At 42.6% G+C, this 23,167-nt stretch overlaps 2 protein-coding genes across 2 annotated transcripts in view; one reads left to right on the forward strand and one right to left on the reverse strand.

Annotated features, from left to right (window-relative positions):
* kcnab1a (potassium voltage-gated channel subfamily A regulatory beta subunit 1a) overlaps nucleotides 1-23,167 on the forward strand; it is a 150,995-nt gene that overhangs the window by 4,621 nt on the left and 123,207 nt on the right.
* Nucleotides 4,954-6,747, reverse strand: LOC308290403 (3-mercaptopyruvate sulfurtransferase-like). The gene is made up of 2 exons (XM_080732218.1): nucleotides 6,104-6,747; nucleotides 4,954-5,915 (listed from the first exon to the last, which is right to left on the reverse strand). Exons 1-2 carry the CDS (start codon nucleotides 6,690-6,692, stop codon nucleotides 5,620-5,622), a joined length of 885 nt encoding a protein of 294 aa, XP_080588344.1. The 5' UTR covers nucleotides 6,693-6,747; the 3' UTR covers nucleotides 4,954-5,619.

Genomic DNA, 23,167 nt, shown 5'->3' on the forward strand with positions numbered 1-23,167 from the left:
TATCCCAGGAGTCCCTTATATTTTGGGCATGTCATTATAGGTGACAATTGTCACAAATAGCCCAAGCTATTAGATGCTTAATTTACACGTCTGGTGTTGCACTATTAAAATAGTAAATCTATACGTCTAAAAGTTCCCGAATGTATATTGGCTTGTAGACCGGCTGGTTTTGTCATATGACATTGTCAGACTTAAAAGTCACAGTTAAAAGTGAGAGTGCGTGTGTGTGCAAGAATGTGTGTGAGTATGTGCCTGGTGAATGAGTGTGTGAACCACAGTATACAGTATTGCTGGATTTGAATGTGTTGCATCAGAGTAGGCCTACGTGTGCATACTGTATTCATGCATACTCTATTCATGTGACCTCATGTTCACCTCACTGTAATGTGTGTGTGGGCAGCATGATCACGAAGCCCTTGGAAACATCAGATTATCTGCTCTTGATTTCACAGCATACGTATTCTGCAGGCATGATTAAACACAAGGTGTTCCTGTACAGTACTGCACAGTATATACTGTATATAGTGATCATCTCCATGGACCGAGTACAGCCTGATCATGTCGGTTTGCTCACTGAGTTAAACACTTCCAACCTGGCTCTTTTTTGGGCATGTCATTACAGGAGAAAATCTCTTACTGTGTGTATCTGTTGTTTTGAACTTTTCTGCTTCGAGTGTGTACTCTGCTTTATGTGTATATGTGTGTGGATTCTTTGCCATTTATCTACTACAGTTGCAGCAGTAAACAGATCCATAATATCGATTTGTCCAGTCCAGTCCTGAGATGTACTAAGACATCGTTATTTTTGTAACATACATAATCTTTTTGTTTTGTTTTCTATCTTTCAATTAGGCTTTCATTCTATATTTACATCACTATTTTCCAAAGAGTTTCAGAAGAAAGGGATACAAAAAAGTGAGACTGTTGAATCCTTAATGACTACAAAGATGTATAGCGCATTTTGTTCTGAGGACTAATTTAGACTTCTTTAGACTGTAATGTTTACTAGAGACTCTGATATCCACCATGTAAGGAGAGGCTATCCAGGCAGGCAAGTTGATTGATAATGTTTACATAGATGGAGATCTCGCTCTCTCCATATAAACATAAAGACCGAGTGAGGCAGAGTGTGATTGGAGGGGATGAACTGAAGGATGGGATCTAATAATAATGGCACGGCTCCCATGTGGGTCTGGTGTTTCTGACTTATTTTTTTTAACTATTTCTCAGCACTTTGATTCAAATTGCAGCAAGGCACACTGTGATGTAGACGAACCGACACTAATGGCGCCGCAACACCTATATAATGTATTTCGTAGGTATCGATGACATCTCAAATTGATAACAATAGACTCGAAATCTGTGCAGGTTTGAAAAGTGAGCGTGGAGAAAGTAAGTTGGCGTTCTGACAGCATGCACAAGAAATGTGGCATTGATTGGTCCAGCAGTTTGCAAGATTAGCTCCGAACAAACGCTAGCGTTCATGTGGATAAATAAAAAATCAAGCTCTAAATAGGACAACACTCATTAGCAGTGCCACTCCGTCAATTGTCTCCAATTATACACAGGCCAACCCCTGTGTCAAACTACAGAGACACCAAACACAGGTTGAAGTACATGTCATGGCAGGTTCAAACAGGAACATTGCCAGCGGTCTAATTACGCACAGACCAGCTGCTGTGCCAAATGCCAACCTACAGAGAAACCAAACCCAAACACAACCATACCATAGCCAGAAGAGGGATCTCACCAAAACGACAGCTATGATGCCCAACCTGACCTCTGGGATACAAGTGTCCTCCTTGCATGCTAGGCAATCGTAAAAGAGACACAATACACCCAAGTACCCAAATCAAACAAATTCCGGCTCAACTCAACTGAATACCAAACGGGTGCCCATTCTGTAGCTCGGTAGTCTACCATATTGCAAACAATTGTGTTACTATTAAAAAAATAGCACCTGTGTGAGGTGATTGGTGCTCTCAGCAGATGGCTATGCAAGCTGAACAATAACATTGTCAAAAACACACCCAGTATGAAGTTAGCGGTGCTATGAATTAATTTCCCGCGAAGCTTGACCAATGTGACCCTGGGCGTACAAACAGACATTATGTGAGCCAATCAGGTGCTGTGAGTCTCAGGACAACAGACAAAGCCAGATGTAGAAGCGGTTAGCAGGGGGAAAATCTCAATAGTAAGGTTAGGGTCAGGTTTAGGGTTAGGGTTAGCATTCCAGCGTCAGCAGGTTAGCCTCGGACTACTGGGACCTCGAAACAACAGGACCTCGATACAGCGCTATACGCCACCTCTCAAAAAGAAAAAAAGAAAGATAAAGGCAAATAGGATAGCCCCAGCATCAACACTTTTTGTTGCTCAAAGTTCAACCCAAGTGTTACCACTATAGGGCTTGAAAGGTTAAGTGTAAGTCAGTAATATCAGAATCAGAATGATGGTGTGTTGTGTGTGACATAAGCGGCATGCTCCGTGGTGTACACAAAGCTAAATAAAATAGGATTATGGGACATATTTTAAAATATTTTATTTTAAAAGTAAAATCCTGTCTCTCACACTTTTGTCAGTGTGCTAGTGATTCCCCTCCCTGTGCCAGTCAGGCATAAACTGGGCAGAGGTTTCTCAATCAGCGCTTAATGAAGCTGTGGTGTGTGACCAGCAGCCACTGAAGTGGCAAGCTAAACAATCTATTCAACCAGCGTTTAGTTTAAAAGCCTTGCATGCACACACACACACCAAGCTAAATGTGTCAACTGTCAAGTGCTCATATTTTATTTAGCGTGGAAAATAGGTGAATATTTAACAAAGGAGTCATTAAATACTTAATTGGTCAAGTAAGCAGAGGTTGATAGAGGGTGTCGAGTGAATGTACTGTATAGCCTCACTTAAACCTATGGTAGGCCTGTGTCATGTCTATCCTCAGAATAATAGTTTGTACATGCATACTATTAGTCCTTAGAATACATGACATTTACTTTTAACCACTAGTTTACAGATTGGTCACTTTTAGCTGATAGTTTTGAGTGTTTGCTTGCAGGTTCAAATGTATTGCAGGAATGACAGTGATATTGACCTGTGTGGTGATGTCAGATGAGTCATTGAAATATTTCTCATTGAAATGTGAGTTGTGCATATGGATATACAGTACCATACTGAAATATAAGCCAGTCCCAGATACAAACCAATTTCAGGTTTCCAGAAAAATACACAGATAATAACCAGTAAGACTCCCTAATCGGGAGATAAGCGACCGTAGGTGGACGAATAGGTACCGGCCCCGGCTCTCCCGGACGCTCCTAGGCCGAGTTAGGGCATTTTATGTGAGCTGCAGTGGAGGGGTCCTCCACTGGGGGCGCCACCACTTTTGCATCCGTTCTGGAGCACCAGGAGTGGGTGGTCCCCAGGAATTCCCCGTGAGCAGCCCCGTGGGGGTGGTCATTTGGTCATTTTTTACACCTGGGGGTCCCCCAGGGAGCTGGGGGTCCCTGGAGCTCCGGGGGTCCTTGGAGGTTGTAGTTTGGCAGGTAAGGAGTGTGTGTGCAAAAGTTGGCATGGATGGTGGCAACGGTTGTGGAGATATGAGCAGGGCAAAAGTGTGACGTATGACTCACGGACAGACATTTTTTTACACCTGGGGGTCCCTGGAGCTCCGGGGGTCCTTGGAGGTTGTAGTTTGGCAGGTAAGGAGTGTGTGTGCAAAATTTGGCATGGATGGGGGCAACGGTTGTGGAGATATGAGCAGGGCAAAAGTGTGACGGACTCACTGACTCACTCACTCACTCACTGACGGACAGCCCGTGGAGGTTTTGGTAGTAAATGCGACCTACGGTCGCAATCAACACAGTGAATGAACAGAGGTTTATTAAGAACATAAATATATCTCTCAAATGAATACATACATAATTCGAACACAAAAAAAGTGCACAATAGAACCAGGTTACCACAAACCAGAACGAACCAGAGATTCCAGCCACACACTAGGAACTAAAACTAGGAAGAGCGTGTTTTTGTACGTGGCTTTCTTCTGGGTACTTGACCTCCTCTCTCCTCCATTCTCCAGCATGGCCGTGTGGTGTGGTGTTAAAAATTTGGTGACCTGCTGAAATATGTGACCATCTTCTGGATTTAACATAATACATTCGTCCGAACATCTGGTAGTAAACAAACGGTGGTGATTTATGTTTGAACGTGAATGTGAAGTGCACAAGATGGTCACATTTTTGACAACTTCAGCAAGCGAGTCTTGGACACTGACTTTATGTCAATGCTTAACACCATGCAGGAGGAAGGAAGAAGCAGAAATCTGCATATTGTGTTGAAATGCATTGATTTTGTGGTTGGTTCCCTCCTGAATCGAAATTGTGCTGAATCATCAGCTACAGGAGTAAGCACAGATCTCAGATATGATAGTGTAATCAATTAGAGCAAACAATGGTTTCCTACACACAATGTCAGCTGTAATAGGGTTAATAATAGAAAACCTTGTGATGGTCCCAAGAAGAATGGCATTAACTTTAGCCCAATACTGATGAAACTGTAAAAAAATATATAAATAAAACAATTGTTTGAGGTAGTGTACTGTCCAAAGACACAACAGAAAACAATAGAGGGTATGCGTATTGCGTATGACATCATCATAATACCCGGAGGTTATGCGGGAACGCCTACTGAGTGGCAAAAAACTACTTTCTGGCCTGGCCCATACATCCAAACAGAAAAGTCCTATCTGATTGCATTAACCAATGTTAAACTCACGATTTGCCATTCATGCGCATACCCTCTATAATTGAGATAAGCTAATGAGAAAAATACATTATTGTTGAGAAAAGATTAAGTACTATCAAAAGTCTTAAAAAAAATCTCAAACGCATAAAGTAAGTAAGTGATTCCGTTCTGGGCTTATAACTACAACTTTTATCAGATAATACAATAATAATAATACATGTTTCAGTGATTTTAATTCTCTAATGTATCTCATACAGACATTTCTTCACATTCTTTAGATTAAACTGTAGACTGAAGCCTATTTTATGCTCTGTTGCACAACAGCATAACGCATAAAAAGTAGACAACAAGTCACACATTGTGAGCTTGTAGGTTGGCTATTTCCGGCGCGTGAAGTCGCTGTACGACAAAGTATGAATCAATCGGGCTTGATTGTTGCACACTGTGCACACAGGTGGTAGAGTGGCCGGTAGAGCAGCTGGATGGGAACCGCGAGGTTCCCAGTTTGATCCCGGATTCCCGGCTCCCCCAAAGTTAGTGTCGAAATGTCCTTGAGCAAGAATCTGAACCCCTAATTGCTCCCGATATGCAGGTTGGTAACTTGCATGGTTTTCTCCACCATCATCAGTGTGTGAATGTCTGCGTGAATGGGTGAACGTAATGCACAATCTATGTAAAGGGCTTTGGAATAAAGCGCTATATAAATGCACCATTTACACCGTGAATTAATCCTATCTCACCAACCAGGTGAATACATTATCTTATTATCTTGACAATTATTTACCTGAGTAATCATTACTGCTTATTTTAAGTCGCTCTGAATAAATTGTAAGTTATAGCGGTCACGCGGTGGCTTCTTCTATCCTCAGTACATCCTCATCATCATAGCTTACTCTTAGCCTCAGAGGCAACATGCTCTGGGGGGGCCTTGGTGTACCATTCATACCAGGATCCATCATACACAGACGCACCAGGGTAGCCACACAGGTGGGCAGCCAGAACCATGTGGCAGGCGGTCACTCCTGAACCACAGGTACCGGAGACAGGCTTGTTCAGGTCCACCTGAGATTTGCGGAAGAACTTTTTGAGGTCCTCGGTTGAAAGCATCATTCCATCTTCATCCAGGAACTCGAAGAAAGGCATGCATTTGGAGCCAGGGATATGGCCGGGCTGGATGCCTAAAAGATCACGAGAAATTAGTTATGTTGGATTTCCACACAGATCTGTTTATGTTACATTAAATATTTGATATACTGATATGAAAAGCCTTGTGTTGTGTGTGTGCACACACACACACACACACACACACACACACACACACACACACACACACACACACACACACGTTTTGATTATGTACACTTACTGTCTCTTGGCTCTGGATCTCTGCCACGGAATCTACCATATGGCCTCACGTCCACCACCTGGAACTGTTGAGTGGAGATGTTATCCGTGATCTCCTCAAAAGACTTCACCCATGAACGATTCATAGACGCAGTGAACTTGGAGGGCTCAGGCTCGCTGTACTCCGCTGTGGTTGGATGCCCTTCTTTGACCCAGTTCCTAAACCCCCCATCCAGCACTGACACCTGTGGGTGGCCAAACAACCGGAACATCCACCAAACCCGCGTACTTGAAAATGCCCCGTAATCGCTGGCATCGTAAACTACAACGTGGGTGTCTTTTCCGATGCCCAAGTTCCCGACGTAGTCTGCGAAGAAGCGCTCGGTTGGCAGCGTGTGATCGAACTGTGAAGTCCTGTCCGAGCACTCATCGATGTCAAATAAGGACGCTCCTGGTACATGTGTCTGCGCAAATTCCTTCTTACCGTCCCGTTTCATCATGGGCAGATACCACGATGTGTCCAGAATCCGCAGGCTCGGACCGACGTTGTTGCTTTTGACTAAGTTTGCAAGCCACTTTGCAGTGATTAGAGCCCTGGTTTGCGCGGCCATAGCTAGCCTTTTTGTGTCCGAGTTGTGAGTTCCCTGTGTTTACTACTTGAAAGTATATCAGAGGGGTGGGGACTATAACGGCTTCCGTCCTTATATGAACCCTACCATATGCTAATGCGAAGTTGGACCATAATAGAGTTGAACTGAGTTGAACCCTGTAGGCCTAGACGATTTTTTCCTAACCTAAAACCAACTTCACAGCGCTTTTCCCTTCTTATATTAACTCTATGCCATAACTCTTTTGAATGAATGAAGTTGAACCCATATAGGCCTAGACACGTTTTTCCAGACAGTTTCTGTCTTCTCTTCTTCGACCCCACAAAATGATGGGGTCCGCATAAAAATGATGACCATTGTACAGTTTGTAGAATAATACATACAGTAGCCTACTGTTTATGTGGATACTTTGTTACAATATATTACTGTGGACATTCGAGTGATGTCACCGATGTGCATTATTTTTCAACCAAATTGAAACACCTGTTGCTTGCAGTATGCAGTTGCATGGACTCCGCCACATCACATTGGATTGGATCAGGAGAGCAGCCCCCCCGGATTAAAAACCAGTTACTTGGAACCAGGAGAGGAGCACGGATTACCTTTTGAACGTCCACACTCATGGTAGGTGTTCTACAGATAGGCCCAAACAATATAAATCACTCAAAAGTTTATGTTGACTGAGCAGAATATCCTGAATGGAAATGTTGACAATACTGTAGTCCAAAAGGCTACGAGGAAAACAAATGTTTACTAATTATTTACGATGGTAGACTAATGCACACTTCTATTTCTGCCAAGCTAAATTAGGTTTATTTCAGATAATTACATCTCCACAACCATAGGCAACAAAAGAGTAACTTATTTAGTTCTGGTTCCTCAACATTGTAGCAGCAATAACAAATGTGCAATACAAGTACAATACAATGTACAGTCATGTTCAACCAAAACTACGCAGTAGATGTCATAAAAAAATGTTTAAAATAAAAGGTATTTACAATAGAAGGGTCAGGGTAGCCGCAAATTGCAACACTAGATTTTTTTATACTCGGATGAATCTAGGGTTGCAATACCTCCCATAGGGATCCAATGCATGAAAACAGTTTTTTGCTATCTGATTGTATTAAACGACTTCAAACTCACCAATATTGTGGCTCTATGGAAAGCTTGGAATTTACTCTTGCTATCTGCAAAGTGTTTGTTTATGAAAAATCCACCGTGGAATTGTTATGATTTTATTTTCTGTCAAGAAATTCAGTTCGGGTGATTATTTTTTCTAAGTGCTGGAGTTTGGAAGCGCTCGTGGGAAGTCACTCAGCAGTCCTGTGTACCAGCTGGTTCTGTCACATAGCCTAATGCAGGAGGCAGCGGGACGTGGTGTTATAGAAGACGAGCGCTTCCTAAGTTCAAGACTTAGAAAAAAAACATGGCTGCTCGGATTTTATTGACAGAAAATAAATCATAACAATTCCACGGTGGAATTTTCAGAAACAAACACTTTGCAGATAGCAAGAGTAAATTCCAAGCTTTCCATAGAGCCACAATATTGGTGAGTTTGAAGTCGTTTAATACAATCAGATAGCAAAAAACTGTTTTCATGCATTGGATCCCTATGGGAGGTATTGCAACCCTAGATTCATCCGAGTATAAAAAAATCTAGTGTTGCAATTTGCGGCTAGGGTCAGGGGTTAGGCTAGGTTTATTGTCACAGTTTCGAGTGGCAGCTGCCTGTAAGTGCTTTTTCAGAGCGGTTTTAAAGGAAGTTAGGGTTTACACTCCTTTAAAGCCTTCGGTAGGGCGTTCCATATTTTAGTAGTATAGCAGGAGAACGAATTTGACCCTTTGTTTGAGCCGAATCTGGGTTGAACATGGTCTGTGGCGCTGCCTCTGGTGTTGTAATTGTGACATACATCCTTGACGTTTTGGAAGTATTTTGTCAGGTACATGGGTATTAAGCCTCCAGGGTGAAGAGCTATTCACTTCACCGCGTTGTAGTTTCCTAGCTATCACCTAGGCTTTGTTATGTATTTTTAGGTGATAGCTAGAAAACGCGGTGAAGTGAATAGCTCTTCACCCTGGACTCTGATAGAGGCTTTAGTGGTGTAGTAGTGTATCTTGTACACCAGGCCCATTGCAAGTTGCTGTACTGTCATCTACTTTGGGCCACCCCACGCTATAGACTGGTGAATAGCGGCAGGTGAGGTGAGTTCAAGGAGGCAGGACCATAATTATTATTTTTGGGCTGTTTGGAGCCTTGTTTTCAGGTCCTAGTTGCGACCATAGGTCACAAATTCATAACTGTCAGATCCTGTCCGTCAGTCCGTAACGCCTCAATGTGTATAGCTGACCTCTTCTGACATCATATTGTTGACCAAGACTGCCTGTTCTGGCAATCATATATGGAGATCCCTGATATTATATCCCTGATATAATATTATATATTAAGCCCATATTTGGCAATATATGGACGCTTCATATGGCCAAGACAATTCATTTGCAAATCAAGACTTCTGACTATCATCACCTGGATCTCCATATATGAAGATCACAACACTGACCTCATCAAACCCTGGTATACATGCCCAAGCACCCATGTGCACGCACACGCACCCATGTGCGCGACCTCGCCCTTAGGGCGTCTTACTGGTTATAATAACATGTATTGTAGCACACATAGTGAAGAAGACTTGCATGCACAACTCTCTTGTCTCTGTCTCTCTCTCTCTCTCTATGTCCGTCTCTCTCTCTCTCTCTCTCTCTCTCTCTTTCTCTCTCTTTCTCTCTTGTAATGCCACCTATACCATCTATACATGTAGGGTGTGTGAACTAAAAAGAGTGGATATAAAAAAACTAGACCAGGTCAACCTGGTTGTGCCAGACCCCGGTTCTGCCAACCCTCTGGGCCTATACATTTAATGGTACATTTATAGGCTGTCTGTCCCTTTATAGGCTGTCTGTCCCTCCCTCATGTCATCATCATTTGTGACATCATTGTGACCAAATATGGAGAAAAGAGGGAGGGACAGACCGACAGACAAAGCCTTTTGCTTTGTCTGTCGGTCTGTCCCTCCCTCATGTCATTGTGATGACATGAAGGCTTTGTCTGTCGGTCTATCCCTCCCTCATGTCATCATCATGTCATCATCATGACCATCTATGGAGAAAACCCGGACAGACCGACATTTGCTTATGTAGGCCTACCCATTTCATGGGTCTGGCAAAAACAGCATGAGGCAGTTTGAAATAATGTTACTGTAGTGAATTATGTATGTTTTCATTTTCTAAGTACATTTATGGTCAAATGCATTTTACCAAAAATATGTTGAACTTGAGAAAAGACTTTGGTCCATAAACATTTATTGGTTTGATTTCTAGCCATGTAGTAAAAACCTACAGTACACATTGATGACACCAGTACTGTGATTAATGTGTCAAATGAGGACAGGGCCAAGCGAATTAACTACCTCTAATGCCAGGTCTAATTGCTACTTTATCAATGGCAGTGATCAATCACACACGCACCCACACACACACACACCTACACACACACACACACACACACACACACACACACACACACACACACACACACACACACACACACCCCACAGGTATCTGGTGTTTCACTTGCGTAAGCACTAGTCACCCGTGTGAATCAATAGGGCATCATTCTACCGTATTGACGTGCTCATTTAGCAGAGTGCCAGCAAGGACACGCTGACTGTAGTAGTTGTGGCAGATACTAGTAGTATTCAGTTTACCTTTGATCTGATGAACATTTTCGTGGTCATCGTCAGGTCCTTTTCGATTCTCACTCCAGTTCTGCTCACTCTGCTTTCTTCCCATCATTCCACTCGTTGCTGTCAGAAAGACAACTCTTATCTCCATATTCTAACCTTTTGTTTTTTAAGTTCATTTTTTTAAATCAATGCCCTACTGGCCTACTTGATCATACTGCAGTGTCGCAACAAAAGCAAAGCATCAAACATAGCAAAACCACAAGCTCTCTGTTTCTCTCTCTGCTCTTGGTCTCTCTCTCTCTCTCTCTCTCTCTCTCTCTCTCTCTCTCTCTCTCTCTCTCTCTCTCTCTCTCTCTCTCTATCTCTCTCAGTCATTCTCTGTGTGGTGTACATCCCTTCCTATCTCAGAGCAGGCTGTGTCTATTATTGATGATGATTGATTAGGGCTGATAAGTGGATATTTAATAGGTACTGTTTAAGAGCTCTGTTTCTTGTCCTGGTGAGGTGACTTGAGGATAAAGCCCCAGTGGAGCTCAGCCTTTCCTACTAACTGCTTCACATAAAAGAGAATGAATGATGTTGCCTACCCCATCAAATACTGTCCAACACCAACATCAACACATTTTACACTTGCTCCATTGACTTTCTTTTACCCTTTGGTGGATTTGTTTTTTCTGGAATGTTATGTACTGCATTTTTTGTTCTTAACCACCCTAAGGACCCTATCGCGTGATGGCCCTAATAGCAGATCTCCATGACTCGCATCACGACTCATCGCAACACGTTGTGAGCTTGTAGATCTGCTATTTCCGGCGAAGAGATGTGGTGTAGATGGGGGAAAAAAGGAGGGGACCAAGTTGGTTTGCACCCTTGTGGCACCGCAATTATTCAGTTGCAAGCATTCACACCAATTATTATTGTGGTTACCCTAACTGGGCAACCAGACTATATAGTACTTGTACGATTTTATTTATTCCATCTTCCATCTTTCCAGAAACTTCATTTTGCAGCGCTAGTCCTCCCACAGTTTTGGTGGCACGCACTTGGGCCTTCCCTGCAAGCCAAATGACGTCATGATTGAGGACGTTATGATAAAATCCTCCAGTGACTCCGGTGACGTTCAGAACTAGGCCAGATCACAGCCCATATGGGGATGATCTTGACGTCATTACCAGGACATCATATGGACTATAGGATTATTGTTATTGTTTGTAATGTTAGTTGAAATATGAGCATGTAAGGTATATTCTGGGACATATCTGACTAGTTATGATATTTATCTGGCCTCGATTGGACCCTCTCCAGGACGTCCGTTTTTGTGGGCAGGATTTATGTTGGTTGAAATCAGGTGATATTCTAGGCCAGATCTGACTAGTCATGGTTTGACTTGATCTTGCCCCAATCTAGACGTCACTGATTGGTCCAGGTCCTGACCGTGCTTGCTGGGTTATGTCAAATCAACCGGCTTCATCAGGAATCGTTGTTATATAGTTTCATTTATATTCATTTAATAGTGAATTAATCTTCTCCATTGACTTCTATGGAAACATGCATAAAAGATTGTTGCTCTGGGGGGCAAAGTAATGATGCACTCACTGCACATCAATCAGTGTGTATCAAAATTCTTAAGTTAACGGAAATGTTAATGTTTGCAACATTATGCTTTATTATAAGTAATGTTGCAGGCAGTATGTTATTACTGTCGGTGAGTGATGGAGTAAGACGGAGGGAGGGGCATTAGTGAGTGCATTATGAATGAATTAAATGAGCCACACAGAAATCAAGAAAGAGAGGCAGTTGTCAATAGTAAATTGTCCTCTACTGTGCTTTTTGCTAGTTTTACCACAAGGGGGAGCCCTGGCTCTGCTGTCCTGTGTGTGTGTGTGTGTGTGTGTGTGTGTGTGTGTGTGTGTGTGTGTGTGTGTGTGTGTGTGTGTGTGTGTGTGTGTGTGTGTGTGTGTGTGTGTGTGTGTGTGTGTGTGTGTGTGTGTGTGTGTGTGTGTGTGTGTGTGTGTGTGTGTCTGTGTCTGTGTCTGTGTCTGTGCATGCATAGCATACAAGCCTATGATTATTTGAAAGTTGTCAAGAGGCAAGTTGAATGTGTTTCATATTCAAATGGTTGTACTGGTTGTGTGTGTGTGTGTGAGAGAGAGAGAGAGAGAGAGAGAGAGAGAGAGAGAAAGATAGATATGTAATGGGTCAATGGGGATTCTCTCTCTCTCTCTCTCTCTCTCTCTCTCTCTCTCTCTCTCTGTCACTTCCCTCAATGTCAGGGTCCATTTGGGAGTACTAATCAAATCCCTACATTCGAGCAACCAACATTCCAATGGTGAGACACACTTCCACACACTTCAAACTGTATCTACATTTACAATATCTGACAACACCTCTCATAAACACACACACCAGGACAGACTAACCTGGACGCTTTGCACTGTCAACATTTTATACATTTAGTCTCTCTGCAGGACCGTATAGTTTGTGTTTTTATGCTTATTGCACAATTCGCAATTGCATCATCCATTTTCTCCTCCGACGCGATTTACATCACGAATGGGCGTCAACAAACTAGCGCGACGCGATTTACATCACAAATGGAGGGGAGGGGGCAGGGGGAGAGAGCGAAAAAGAGAGAGAGAGAGAGACCGCGTGTGTCATGTCCGTGTGGAGCACGAAAGTCTCAGGTTACAGTTTGCTTCAAGCAGCGATGAGAGAGAGAGGGGGAGGCAGCAAGAGAATGCAGCGACGCGAAGCAACTGGTGAATGGTGACTCGGCAGGAGAGAGAGAGAGAGAGGACAGCAAGAGAATGCAGCGACAGAGAGAGAGAGAGAGAGAGAGCCCCACCTGTGTCATGTCAGTGCGGAGCGAGCCACGGCCAACAAGAATTGACACATGTCAATATATAAACTGGTCAAATGGTGTGTTAAAAAGTCAGGGACTTTGAACAGTCTATCCAAAATATCTCTGTTCCATATATTCTATTTCTCTTCCCCCTTCCACGGAGGGTTAATGGTGTCAATCTGTGGGTCGAGACCCGCAGAGAGGTCCCCAAAATATTTCTGCCGGGTCCCCAGGTGACAGTGAAGTCACAATAAGACTTAAAGGAGTAGTTCACCCCCAAAATGACTTTTTCCAAATTGACGCCATGGACACTTGAGTTCAATAATATGTTTTGGTATTCATCCAATTCTTATTCAGTTCATTTTACCCACATTGATTCCTTGGGTCCCCATTCGGAACCAATGGGGGTAAATTGATTATAATAAAATGTTTCACAAAATGCTTATATAGCTATGACACACAGACCGAGTCAAGCCAATTCCACCAGCTCCTATTAAATTACATTAAAATAAAATAAAACAATCAATTAAAATAAAATAAATAATAGGTTAATGATGAATAATCATATATACTCGCCCGTAGGCCGTCTTAATGGTAGTGTATAGCCTAAAATAGTATCTAGAGAGATACATACATAGATAGACAGACACATAGATACATAGATATAGAACTCTAGCGGTGTGGTTCGCTTCAATAACTACATTATTGGCATTTACCTGTCACTCTTGCGCATTAACATCATACCTTATTTTAACACATGCACCAAGCCAACACAGAGCAAGCTTTCCTGTAACTGAGGGGTTTGTAAAGTAATAAAGTAAATGTCATGTTTTCAAAATGCATATTTACAGTTTGTATTTGTATGCTTATTTCGCAATTTGTGCAATCCCTCTGTAGAGCGAAAATGCATAAAATCAGATTCAAGTATTTTTATCTCGGAAACCGTAAGGGCTACAGTTTTCAACTTAGAGCGGAGATTCATAATAATTACGGTCAGCCTCATGGTGGTGCTATAACAGCTCACTTTACATTTTGCCCTATAACTCTTGAACCGTAGGCCGGAAAATCTAAATGTATTTTCCCCAGGAATCCTTGGGTAATGACACATGTTCCCATATAGGACATGCCCATTTGCATCTGGATAGATTTTCCGCCATTTAGAATTTTCTTCAAAACACACTTTTTGCTCCTTTTCTACATATTTCCTCCAAATCTCACCAAAATTGGTACACATGTTCTCTGGACCCAAGCAATAAACATATTCAAGCGACAATCTTCATAGTCCATATGGTTTATATTAAACCTGGGCCGTTATCGGCGTTATCGTGCTGCGTTAACGTGAGACTCTTGTCGGCGGTAAAAAAAAATATCGTCGTTAATCGCGGATCAAAGTTGGGTCTGGGAGCTGCATGCGCAATGACATCACACACAGGACACGCTGCCTTGTTTTGTTAGATGCAGTCAACATGTTGTCTAGGCAGAGGCGTTCTAAATTAATTATGGCTGTATATTTCACAACAATGTGCCTGTTAATGTCACACTGTCATTGGCTGCACCTGTGTGCTGTGCTAGTTTTGATAATGAGACGTCAGCTTTACCTATATTCAGTTGTTATTACTCAAACTCACTGCATGGACAGACATGTCTCCCCGTTCTGTCTCCGAGCTAGAGTGCCCTAAAAGGGTTTTCAAGCCGCCTCCTCCTACCTCGTTCTGACTGTCGTGATCATTGCCGTCACAAAACAAGCTGCATGTTTAAAGTGCTCCATGTTGTTAAATGCTCCCCTTAGTCCCCTATAAATCACTTGTGCAACTTTGCAAGAAAGAAACGTGTGTAAATCCGTTGATAGAAGTGCAGCAGCAGCTCCGACCACAAGGAAGCACAAAGTAGCCTACACTGTAAAAAACGTTGTGCCTTCTCGTTCTGACCACCGCAAAAACGAGACTGAGTACACTGTCAAAAATATTTTGTGAATTACGTTTTTTTTTGTTTTTTTTAAATAAATAAATAGGCTACAAATAAAATAAACATGCAGCTGTTAATATTATGGGCTCATTGGGCTGTTTGCAGACAAATACATTTACTGCACCCAGCATTTAGCTTGTCAGAGTGGTCTTGTTGGAGCGCCTCAGCCTCGGCTGCAGAGATCATGTGCAACTTCTTCCAGAGAGATTGATTGATTGATTGATTGATTGATTTATTGATTGATTGATTGATTGATTGATTGAAGACTTTATTAGAAGTTTGCATAGGAAAAAGTAGTTTCATGACAGTACAGTTCACTGGTACAAGATCAACTAAAAGGAGATCCTAGTAAGCTTTTCGCCTTATTTACCCAGGAAACCTTTATGTACCTCATATAACATTGAATGACAGACGGACAGAACTCCATCATCATTTGAAAAAGGGCTCCTGCCCCCATCCTTGCAGGGGGGCCCGCGATTTTCAGGGACGCCACTAATTTTGAATGCCTTCGACAGACTTAAAATGAGCCATTTTAATCGCGATTAATCGCGATTAACTCCAGGATTGAGTGCGATTAATCGCGATTAAAAAAAAAAAATCGTTGCCCACCTCTAGTTTATATATATACACACATATGCTTCCAAAGTTAGTGGGAGGGGCCTAATTATCAAAAAAGGCCAAAAAACACAAACAAAACATCCAGTCAAGACTAAATTCAAGGGTTGTATGCTCAACGAATTCCCAGAAATAGGGAGCGCCACAAATGCACAAAATGTAACCGTTTCATACCAAAACATGATTTTTGGGGGAGCAATCATGATTGCAATCAAGTTTGCTTATTTTGCTGACGCAAACATATTTCTCACATAAGCATATACTGTACACTGTATATGCGGGCGCGATCTCTAGACTAAATACATAATAGTAGCTGTTGTGCACAAACCTCTTATCTCCATATTATAACCTTTTGTGTTTTTTCATGAATTAATGCACAGTACAGCACACAAAAGTATAAACAAAATAGCTACATACATCTACATACAAGCTTGAAACTGCACAAAGCGATGCGTTTGAGCTTATCGATCAGCTGTTTTTGCTATTTTTGTATTTGAATCCTGAAAAGTAACAGTTTTGGACATATATGAGGTTTCCACCCGCCAGAGATGATTAATGGATAACCCTATAGTGACCCTAGTCTGGGGTGATTCTAAAACTGACACGTTGTGAGCTTGTTGCGGCTATTTTTGGCAAAGATATTTATTGGAGAGGGGAAAAACAAGGAGGCCCAGTAGGCTATAGACCCCTGGGGACTCAACTAAGTATATAGAGTTTAATTGGTTAAACCCTCTGGACAGAGTTCACTATACATCACGAACTGTCACACCTGTCTCTTTCATCCTTTCTTTCCCTTAACCTTCCATCTCTCAAGTCACCTCATCATCGTTTTTAAATAATTTCCTCACAATTCCTGCCAAGTCATGCTTAAAGAAAGCCACTCAGTTTTAGTGTCACTATATATCTCCCCCTAATAGCACTGAGCCGATACACCGACGCAGGGGAACTTTGTAGTTTTTGCCGTATCAGCACTTTCCTCTCACACACTCTCCAATGGGTGTGTTTGTGTGTGCTCAAACTGCATAATAAAGTAGTAGAGCGTTGTCAGTGTGTGACTGAGGGTAGTGTGTTGGGTATGAGGGAATATGTGCGTGGCTGTGTGTGTGTGTGTGTGTGTGTGTGTGTGTGTGTGTGTGTGTGTGTGTGTGTGTGTGTGTGTGTGTGTGTGTGTGTGTGTGTGTGTGTGTGTGTGTGTGTGTGTGTGTGTGTGTGTGTGTGTGTGTGTGTGTGTGTGTGTGTGTGTGTGTGTGTGAGACAGTGACAGGTTGCTATCAGGGTGCTGCACTATCTCTGGCAAGGAAAGGCAATATAGTGTTCCACTCCCTCCAGGCCTATTTAGAAGGTAGAACGCGAGAGGAGACGGCATACAAGAGAGGGAGATAACAATGAGGGATTGTCATCCACGGTATATAACCACTAAGCCGCAGCTGAAACCTGTACGCAGACTACGCACGCACACACATGCACAAAGAGGACCTTATTGCAGTGCTGCTGAGGTCGATAGACACACATACTTACACCACCGCTCAGACACCGAAACACACAGGCACTTTGCCAATGCGAGCACAACCTCCCAAACACACAACTTTATGGCAGTCGCTGCTGTGCTTTAAGCACTGCAGTATCTGGAGGAAGGAATAGATTCTTCCTGAGGACAAATGGCTTGCAGTTGACAACAGCAGTTCTCTAATAATCTATTCCCACACCATAATGTAAACTTTTCTTCTTTTATTCTCTGTACTGTGACAGTGTGTATGTACACATGTACTACAGCAGTGGTTATCAAGCTTGCTCATGTCAAGGACCCCCAATTTGTTATGTATTTGGCCGCAGACCCCCCCATCTGAAAATGTGTTGTGACAGGGACCCCCAGAAGAGAAGATTTGTGTTAGAAAAATATCAATATATTAAATTTCTTCAAAAATAGCACATGTAGAGTGCAAGCTTGCAGCACACTATGAGCTTGTAGATCTTAAAATGATTGTGATATTTGGGTGGTGTTTAGCGGGGGACCCCCTGGAACCCCCTCAAGGACCCCGCTTTGAGAACCGATGCTTTACAATAAGTGCTGTGCATGCACCTGTGTGTGCACTTGCTCGTGAATTCAAGCTTGTGTGTTTGAATGTGATAACTTGCAGGCTGTGTGACTGAATATTCTGTGTATGTATGTGTGTACCCTTATCACCCCCCATATTTCAGCATTTGTTAGGCTCTGAGTGTATGCATGGTGCTATAATTATGTGGGGGCACTGGAGCACGGTGATTACAGAGTGCCTTCCTACGGTGCAATTTCACACTTGACCATAATTGGTACACACACACACACACACACACACACACACACACACACACACACACACACAGACACACACACACACACACACACACACACACACACACACACACACACACACACACACACACACACACACACACACACACACACACACACACACACACACACACACAGGGACAGGTTTCTCAACCTCAGGGCCAGGCTATCTACCTATGTGGAGCCATATAATGAAGAGCCGAACAGTATATTGTGCGATTCTGTTTGGGCAGCATTTTTCATCCAACATGGTTAGCCTATAAATAATTGGAATGAAATCAGTGTATTTCATATGTCATGGTCAACATGGGGAATTCAACCACAATTTCAGAGGATTTTCTTTTTTACAAAGCAAAGTGCGGAGAATCAGGAGTGTGAGGGAAGAAGCAGTGGGTGACGTAAACACAACAGTGATCCCTAGCTGGTAATTGATGTGTGTGGAGCGAATCCTTATTAGCTGAGCCCCCAAGACACATCCCACCAAGCAGAGCCAGAGTTTTGGATCCAAACTTGATTTTTGGAGAGTCCTAATGATGTTTTGACTGATATTTTCTCTATTTTCGCTATTTTGGGGTAAATATAAACAATTTAAACAGGACACATGCTGATACCAATGTCGTAAAAAATGGCCTATCTCGCAGTATACCAGTTTTTGTTTTTGCCAATTTATGCCCAACTTCAGGGGTCTTCAACGTTTTCAGGCCAAGGACCCCTAACTTGAGAGAGAGATGAAGCAAGGACCCCCACTACCTTATCATAGATTCCATATATTTCATTGTTTGACAGCACGATCGTGTATTTTGGATTCATGTCAATTTGTGTTTTCAGATATTTAACCACTTGAACCATCAACACTTTACCTTTCACTATGTACTTAGTTTGATCTTTCCCCCCCTCTACACCAAAGCTCTTTGCCGAAAATAGCCGATCTACAAGCTCACAAGCTTATAGTTCTGCTATTTTTGTCTAGAGTTCTCAGAATACGGACACTAGGTTTCAAGTGGTTAATATAAAAAAGAAGGAAAAAAAGTTTCTATCACTCAAAGATTTGGAGGACCCCCTGTAGTAACTCTGAGGACCCCCTAGGGGTCCCGGTCCGGACCCCCTGTTGAAGACCCATGCCCTACTTTATCATACTAAGGTACTTTTTGAGCTTGTAGATCTGGTACTTTTGCTGTTTTTGAATTTGAATCCTGATAAGTCAACAGTTTTGGACATAAGAGGTTTCCACCCGACAGGAGGATGATTATGAGGCAATCACTGGCGTGCTGCGTGCAGGTGGACACTGTCACTAGTAAATCTTACTGAGTTGAGTTGTGTGTTGCTGAGGCTGTAAAATGGAAGTGAGGTCAGGTGCATATCCCTGTCAGCACATGCACTCATAGACCAGAATGATGGGGGCCTTGGGAGACATACAGGGACATCCTAAATCATCTGTGCATGCATGGTGCATGCATGCACAGTTGCACACATGCACGCACACGCACAGGCACACAATGAAATACTCTGTTTTTATCCAATTTATCCATTTGTAATGAGAATAACTAAAATCCTTAGTTAGCACAGGACTTTACTGTGGAGTAACTAATTATCTTGCAGAACAATGGCGTCCTTAATACTCTCATTGGAGCAGGAAGCATTCTGGCAGGGACTCAAAGCCACTCATCTGACAATCTCACCTTGCCAGAATGCCATTATCTTCTAGCATTTAAATTCCATTTAAACACACTTATGGTCAGGGTCACTTGTGGTGAACAGTACCAGATGTTGTGGATCTCCTCTGTACGCAGATCTGGCTCTCCATATCTCCTGATGCATGCATATCTAATTTAAGCTTTTTGGCTCGATCACCGACTCTGCTGGTCCAAGTGTCCTTGAGCAAGACACTGAACCCCTTAATGTTCCCGATGAGTGGTGTGCCACTGGTGTGTGAATGCTGGTGAATGTGAAGTACATTGTAAAGTGCTTTGGAGTAAGGTGCTGTAAATTAACTTTACAAGATCTCATACAAGTTGTCACCTAAAAGCACAGGATCCACTGGTTGGCAGTGTGGATTCATTAACATGTGATAGAGGAGCTTAATCTGTTGGTCTGTGTGTATGGACCGTATAGGTGTTATTGTCTCCACCAGCTGAAGGCTGAGGGAGAGTATGTTTTCCCCTCCGTCCGTCCGTCTGTCCGTCCGTCCGTGCGTCCGTCCGTCCGTCCGTGCGTGCGTGCGTGCGTCCGTGCGTCCTCGCAGTTTGTGAGCAGCTAATCTCAGTCACCGTTGGCCCGATCGCTGCCAAACTGAGCACACACACTCCCAGGATGCCAATCTAGAACCTCTGCCCCACATTTTTCAAATCAGCCTCATGGTGGCGCTATAACAGGCCGATTTGTGTGGCCTGGTTGTTACCAGCTAATCTCCGGCGCCGTTGGCCCGATCGCTGCCAAACTGAGCACACACACTCCCTGGATGCTAATTCAGAATTTTTTTAATCAGCCTCATGGTGGCGCTATAACAGGCCGATTTGTGTGGCCTGGTGGAGACCTGTGCTCAGAAGAGCACTGCTTCTAGTTAATATACGTGTTGTGTACCGGTATGTCTATATTGAAATTGATGACAGAATAATAATTAATAAGAATGTTTTTTGAAGTAAATATCTTTGACACTAAAAAAAAAAAGAAGAAAAAATCGAATACATTTTTTATAATGGACCAGATTGATTAGTTTGATTAAACACTTAAAGCTGTATTTTACCTCGTTGTACAAAGGTGGCATACTAAAATAGTGAATCTGCTATTTTCACTAGGTATTGTATTTGTATACATATAGTATATGTATTTTTTTAATAATCGTTCATTAATCATAATTGAGGTAAATATTTGAAATAATTGTGAATCTGATTTAAATTAATATCGCCCAGTCCTAGTGTGGGTATGCCTTTAAGCATAACTGATGGCAAGATTTTCAAACGCAAACCAAGGAACAGTGCTTTGTCTTGTTTTGATTGTTTATTAAATCAATTCCCACATTCATTAAGATAATTCAAATGTCAGCCTGCCTTATTTGGTTTCAAATCGAATTTCCTCAGTTGTACACACTCAAAATATATCGTCTCTGTCAGGAGGAAACCTCATATGTCCAAAACTGTTACTTTTCAGGATAAAAAAAAATACTAAATAGACAAGTTTCCGAGCTTGCTGAAATGCTACTTTTGATGCTTTTTTGTGGCGATGTAGTAGGGCATTAATTGAGTACCTGAGACGAATAACAGTCTAAGTCCGCATTTACATTTTTTGAATAAAAAATTTACCAGACGGTAAACCACAAACTAGAAGTTTTTAATCTGTGAAATTCTTAATGCACCCCCCCCCCCCCCCCCGTCATTTTGTTGAATTAGATTTTTTTACTTAACTCATATATATTAGGAATTATAAGACACTAGAAGCTCTAGTCGGTGTCCTGGCCAACTCGGGAACAATGAAAATAGGGAATGAATGTCCCGCTCTTTAATGCAAACCCCATTATACCTGTTGTCATAGGATCCGTTTTGACCATCTGTTTGCGTGTGTCCATTTATGCCCATATATGGAGATATCTGTCTGTTTACGTCCATGTTATGCCCATATATGGAGATCTCTGTCGGACCCGTTTTGACCATCTGTTTGCCTGTGTCCATTTATGCCCATATATGGAGTTATCGGTCTCTAAGTGTCCATTTTATGCCCATATATGGAGATCTCTGTATCTGTCTGTCTGCATCCATTTTATGCCCATATATGGATATCTATATCTGTTTGTCTGTGTCCCTTTATTCCCCATTATGGAGATCTCTGTATCTGTCTGTGCCTCCGACTGTGTTGCAGACACAGTGCCGGTTCCCCCTTTAATGCAAACCCCATTATACCTGTTGTCATAAATGGACACAGGCCATATGTTTGCCTGTGTCCATTTAAGCCCATATATGAACATCAGAAGACGTCTATATGCGTCCATTTTTTGTTGACTCATGTGGCGTACGTGATCTCAGAGCCTTTTATGATGTGATGTCACAATGAGTCAGCGCTTGCGCCGATTTCCTCCGGAACAGCCTGATGTCAACAATCAGCCCGCATAAGGAGATTCCAAACGTTTCGCGCCGGTTAGGGAAAACCGCGCGTCGGGTCGGGTCGAGGCCCGGCACTGCACTCCGTGCCGCGGCGGGGAACGCGCGTGCCGAATCTGAAGCCGGTGGGACGAACGGTTCTCGAGATACGCGGATTACAGACACGCAGACACGCACGCACGCAGAGACTTCTCGCATTTATAGATAGATAATACTTATGGAAAGTGGAAAAACAGTATATCTCCAGCAGTTTGTGGAACAACAGTCTTAAGGTGGTTGCACACTGCTGCGTTTTTCGTTGCGAAATGCGTTTTTCAGGGCAAGGAGAGAGAGAGAGATAGAGAGAGCAAGGGACCGAGTGGTGCGCGAAACGGGCGGCAGTGTGCAAACGTGACTGACATAAAGTGAGGTTGATTTTTTTATTTGCGTGCTCCGAAATTCACCCCGATATTCGGCCCGAAAAACGCAGCAGTGTGCAACCACCTTAAGTCCCTACAAGCAATATTCAGCAGACAAAGGGAGCAGATAACATTAAAACCGACAATTGAACAAAATGAGGGGGGAGTGCATTAACAATTTAACAGATTAAAAATGACAAGTTTGTGGTTTACAGTCTGGTAAATCCAAAAATATATATATTAAAAAAAATTCAAATATGGACTTATATTGTTATTCGTCTCAGGTACTCAGGGTCAAACATATGGTCACACAAGACAACACATGTGCTCTAATGTTTTTGTTTGTGCAGTACAGACAGTACAGACAGTTCAAGTTGTGTTAAGTACACTAGGTTTACATTCTTTATCCTGCAAAACAACAGCCAAGAGCAGATTGGTGTGCTGTCTTGCCTGACTGAGAAAACAAAGATATTGATTTATCTGAAGAACTTGTCT

Source organism: Nannobrachium achirus (assembly GCF_963921795.1).
Source record: "Nannobrachium achirus genome assembly, chromosome: 8".
NCBI classification, from domain to species: domain Eukaryota; kingdom Metazoa; phylum Chordata; class Actinopteri; order Myctophiformes; family Myctophidae; genus Nannobrachium; species Nannobrachium achirus.

Coding starts and splice junctions, on each gene's coding strand:
- LOC308290403 (XM_080732218.1), bottom strand. CDS start 6,692: ATGGCCGCGCAAACCAGGGCTCTAATCACTGCAAAGTGGCTTGCAAAC. Junction 5,916..6,103: donor AGATCCAGAGCCAAGAGACA/GTAAGTGTACAT, acceptor GTGATCTTTTAG/GCATCCAGCCCGGCCATATC.